This window comes from Arvicanthis niloticus, chromosome X, assembly GCF_011762505.2.
Source record: "Arvicanthis niloticus isolate mArvNil1 chromosome X, mArvNil1.pat.X, whole genome shotgun sequence".
NCBI lineage: Eukaryota > Metazoa > Chordata > Mammalia > Rodentia > Muridae > Arvicanthis > Arvicanthis niloticus.
This window is the reverse complement of record NC_047679.1, coordinates 83,416,048-83,420,765: the sequence shown is the minus strand read 5'-3', so window position 1 is coordinate 83,420,765 and position 4,718 is coordinate 83,416,048. Positions and strand designations below refer to the sequence as shown.

Here is a 4,718-nt window from a genome sequence, read left to right as displayed (position 1 = left end):
TGTTCATCTTACAAATTTGGCTTCCTATTCCAGGTCTCAGTGACCTCATGTTTGAGTTCACGAAAAAAAAAAAAAAAACCCAGGGACTTTAAAAATTATGGAAAAGGCCATTTTGCTTAGCATTTTAAATATAAATTTTGAGTATTCTTTTACTGTATCAAAGTTTTAACAGCATTGTGACTATATATACTTGAGTGTGTTTAACAGTAAAGCTGGAAGAACGGACGTTCTCCATTTGTCTAGAGGAGCTGCACTACAGCTGTGGCTCCCTAGAGATTGCAAAAGGCATTACACCTTGAAGATAATAGCAGCATAGGGGACAGTGGAAACAGCAGGACCTAGAAGGGGCAGCTGTACCTGGCAGGTAAGGCAGACTACAGCAGAACAGGAACAGAATGTGGTACCCACGTGGAATCTCACAAGAATTGTTGGGGAGCATAAGTGAGACACTCTTTAGCTATTAATTTCCCGTGCTTCGGCCAAGTCTATAGAGGTTGGAGGAGGGCATACCAGGAAAGAAACAGAGCTCAAAGGACCTTTTTCTCATTTAGTTTCACAGCAGCACTCTAAGGTATGTCTTACTCTTATTTAACCTGGAAAATGTTATTCCTGCTGATAATCAACATCCCATTTATGTTTTTCCTTAAGAGATTCAGAAGAGGGACTGGAGAGATGGCTCAGTGGTTATGAGCACTTGTGGCATCTCCAGAGGACTTAGGTTCAAATCCCAGAATCCATGTGGTGGCTCACAACCAACTGTAACTCCAGTTCCAGGGGATCCAGCACCTTCATCCGACCTCCGCAGGCACTATTCACACAGCTGGTATAGGCAAAACACTCATACAAATAAAAAATAAGATAAATCTTAGAAAAGAGATTCAGAAGAAACATCGCATTAATTTTTAAGTTCTGATAAATATTTATTAAGGAGCACATTGTCTTTATAAGCTGATTAACACGTTTTGATTTTAGACTTGCTTCACATTTTTTATTATATTGTTTGTTGTGCAACATAAATAAAATGTATTCATTATGAAAAGTGAGACTTTAAAGCAAAATTTAAAAAATATAAAAATCACCTATTATCTTTACCACACAGATAACCAATGTTAGTTAGCCTTTAAGTATATAGTTTTTAGCTTTTCTTCACATATTAATATATAAATGTGTTTTTCTTTTACAAAAATGGGATGCTATGTATATCTTTTTTGCTTTTATCACCTCACATATATAATGTATATCTTTCCATGCAAATTGATCACACTTAGATTTTAGAAGGTTAAAAAACAAACAAACCAACCCGTGCCAGTTACAAGTCAAGCACCTGAAATAAAACTGCACAACCTGAATAAAACTGTTACAACTAAGATGAGAAAAGGCATATGAGAAGATGCAAACAGAAGGGCCAGGTAGCAAATGCTATTATTAAGCAAAACAATGAAAAGTGAGCACATTAAATAGGGTAAGGGCGGCTCCGTTTTGCCTTCCAATGCATTATCATCAGTTTATTCCTTACTCTCTTCATCTCTTCCAACTCATCTGCTGCCCGTATCATTTCTTCATTACTTAAATTTCTGCCATGAATGTCTCCTCTAAATTGAGGGCGGGAACGGGCCAGCCTTTCTTTGAAACTTCCCTCCTCTAGCTTATGTTTGCCCACCCCACAGGGAGGTTGCTCCATGGGAATACGGTCCTCGAACAGGTTCTTCTGTGAGAGGCACTCCTGCGGAGGACGATCTTCAGACAGCAGCATCTCTGGCAGTAGCTCGGGCAGAAGCTCTTCAGGAAAGAACTCCTCCTCGGAGGACTGATCCTCTGAGGATAGATCCTCTGAGGATTGATCCTCCTCAGAGCACTGATTTTCAGGAGATTGCTCCACTGCAGGCTGCTCTTCTTCATCGATCTTTAGAGTGCTCTCTGGTTGTTCTTCATTCTCATTCCTTGAGTTTTCCATGTTGAGAAGTTTCTTCAAGCAGTTATTCTTGAGACAAGAAAAAAAAAAAAAAAAAACAGAATAGAGTTACAATATTCAGCGGGCTGGATCAACACCCCAGCTACGCGTTTCAGTTCCTGCCTTTCCCTGATTGGGACGGGTGTCTTTAAATCTTAGCTTACTCAGAAGCTCTTGGGCTCTCCCGCCGCCTGCTGCGCAGTAAGCGCCCCCTCCTTCCCGAAAGACCACCATTTTTCCCAGCAGGCCTTGCCGCAGGCCTCTCCTGCAGTGACAGGGGCGGAGCGGTGAAGTCCGCAGACTGTTACCTTCTGTGTTCATTCTCAGACCCCGACCCGGTCCCAGTGATCATCCTTACCTCAGCCTCCCGCCCGTGTGCTACCCTCTGAGGCTCCTAGGGGCGATCCGCAAATCAGACGCCAGAGTAGGGGGCGGGGATAGGGGAAGAGAAACAGAAGCAACTACACACACCCCTTTATTGTGTGCGCCAGTTAACTACCCCCAAGACAGCTCCCTTGTGGTTCACCTTCCTCAGACCTCACGTGGAGCATCGTCCTTTGTACCCGACCCCACTCCCAAGACCACCATTTTCTCTACCAAAACTATGGGCGGGGGGGGGGGGGGGGGCGGGGTTCGAGCGTGGTGGAAGATCGGGATTCTGCCTTGCAGGTCCGATCCCACTGGTTAAAAGGCACCTCTGACAATCACCAAATCTAAAGGATCCAGGGAACTTACTTACTTCTGCTTTCCTTCTCGACCAAAGGGTAATAGAAAGACGTTGTCTGGACAGGCAAAAAGGACCGGGATGAGAGAGGGACTTGGGCAGACATAGGCTCCTGGTCACGTGAACGGCGCGCGTCACAACTGGGCTCGGATCTCTAGTAACCACCTTGGCGTCCATTTGCCAGCACTTGCCAGAATCTCCTAACCTCAGACACAACGGGAATTTTCACTCACTTCTCTTTCTATTTGCTTTTTTTTTTTTTTTTTTGGTTACTAGAGATGATTAGCATCTGGTTCCCCAGGATTTTTACCTCTTCCAGGCTCCCTTGTTCCCCAGGATTATTTCCTCTTCTCTCCTACTCACTTTCCACTCTCCCTCAGCTACTGAGGCTACAGGTACCCCCACGCCTCCCCCCGCACCTGTCTTTGAGACCCTGCCCTGAAATTTCACTGTTTCATCTCTGTTTCACAATGCAACATGGTCAGGCCAGACAACGTGACTGATGCTTGTAATCCCAACACTCTGGGGACAAGGGAGAGGGGTACAGAGAAGATAGGATTGCCTCAAGTTGGAGAGCAGCCTGTTCTCCATAACTAGTTCCAGGCTAGTCAGAACTATATAGCAATATTCCATCAACAAAACAAAACCTTTCACGGACCATGGAGAGATGGCCAAGCAGTTAGGAGCACTTGCTTTTCCGAAGAGGATGTCAGTGAGATTCCCAGCACTCACATTACCATGTTTCTGCTTCAGGGGATTCCACCTTCATGGGGAGCACATGGCACACAGACACACATACAGTAAAACACACACATAAGATAAAATAAATAAATCTAAAAATATATAACCCTCAAGTACTAATATTTGTGCTTAATTCATATCCCCATCACATCACGTTTTTAACCTCCTGCCATTTCCTTGGTAGTTATTCTCATTTTTTTCTTGTTGGTCCATTTTTTTTATATTTATTTTTGAGCCCCCCGACTATATCATAAATTGAAACTCTGGGGTAAATGAGTGCTCATCCAGTTCTAGACCTCTATAAAGATTTAAGCCTGTAAAGTATGTAAATATGATGACTAGGCACTTTGCCCTAAATTAAAATACTCATGTGTCCATCTACATACAAAATAATCAAGAGAACTGTTGTATTCTGTAAAGCAGGGAAGCACTTGCAGTGCATTGTGGTATTATTTTCTCCTCTATATGATTATTACTCAATAGTTACTATTCATAGAAGAAATGGATTTCATAGGGACCCCAAATTCTCAGTAGCCACCTCTTGGTTTTATGGTTGAAAAGGCCTACATTAATTTGTTAAATCAACAAATATTTGAGTCTTGAGATATCTGAACCTCAAATGATAGATGCAGCAGATAGGACATTGCACACTAAACTATGTAATAATTCTGCTGACCACATACTTAGTAGCAGGATTCAAATCATGTATATGTCTTTTGTTGTCGTCATAAATGATACCTGTTTTGGGATGTACATTTTTTAATTTTCTTTAACCTTTGTCCTACTTTTCATCTATCTAGAAAGCATGAATGCTACTTTCTCATGCAGATTTTTCTTCCAGAGAGATAACACTTTTTTCAGTTTTAGACTTACAGGGTAAGTGGCCATCAGATCTGTGAGGGTTCTGAAATCTATTTTTGCTCTAAACCTAAGCCATTTTGTGATGTTTCTGAACACAAATTCATATTTGAAATATCAGATCTGCAAGGACTTTGAAAATATTTTTGTCAAAACCTTGACTATTTACTATGTTTCTGAACAGAACCCACATGTGAAATATCCAGTTTTATGACATTTTTGTCTATTTCCTCAGCATCTGATTTAGTTTGTACTGAAGTAGAAATTAGTTTACTTGTATATCTTATCCAAAATTCTTTAGTTTTTTTCTATTTTTCTGTGATATGTGTCTGAAAAACCAAGCTTACCCGTGCTTTCTTTTATCTATCATGATGGGTTTGTTTTTTGTTTGTGTGCATTCTTTTTTTTTTTCTTCAGAGGAGTCCAGTTTTATTAGTTTCTTTA

At 41.4% G+C, this 4,718-nt stretch overlaps 1 protein-coding gene across 3 annotated transcripts; it reads right to left on the bottom strand.

Annotated features, from left to right (window-relative positions):
• Positions 1-895: 895 nt before the first annotated feature.
• Positions 896-2,819, bottom strand: Tceal1 (transcription elongation factor A like 1). 3 transcript variants are annotated; one of them, XM_034485341.2, is made up of 3 exons: positions 2,691-2,806; positions 2,310-2,345; positions 896-1,981 (listed from the first exon to the last, which is right to left on the bottom strand). In XM_034485341.2, the coding sequence occupies exon 3, from the start codon at positions 1,952-1,954 to the stop codon at positions 1,454-1,456; it is 501 nt and encodes a 166-aa protein (XP_034341232.1). In that variant the 5' UTR covers positions 1,955-1,981; positions 2,310-2,345; positions 2,691-2,806; the 3' UTR covers positions 896-1,453. The 3 variants fall into 3 exon arrangements, with proteins under 3 accessions (XP_034341232.1, XP_034341230.2, XP_034341231.1); XM_034485339.2 differs by lacking the exon at positions 2,310-2,345 and having other exon boundaries at positions 2,691-2,819; XM_034485340.2 differs by lacking the exon at positions 2,310-2,345 and having other exon boundaries at positions 2,687-2,810.
• Positions 2,820-4,718: the final 1,899 nt, after the last annotated feature.

Excerpts from the sequence above, each read along its gene's own strand:
- Tceal1 (XM_034485339.2), bottom strand. The coding sequence starts at position 1,954 with ATGGAAAACTCAAGGAATGAGAATGAAGAACAACCAGAGAGCACTCTA.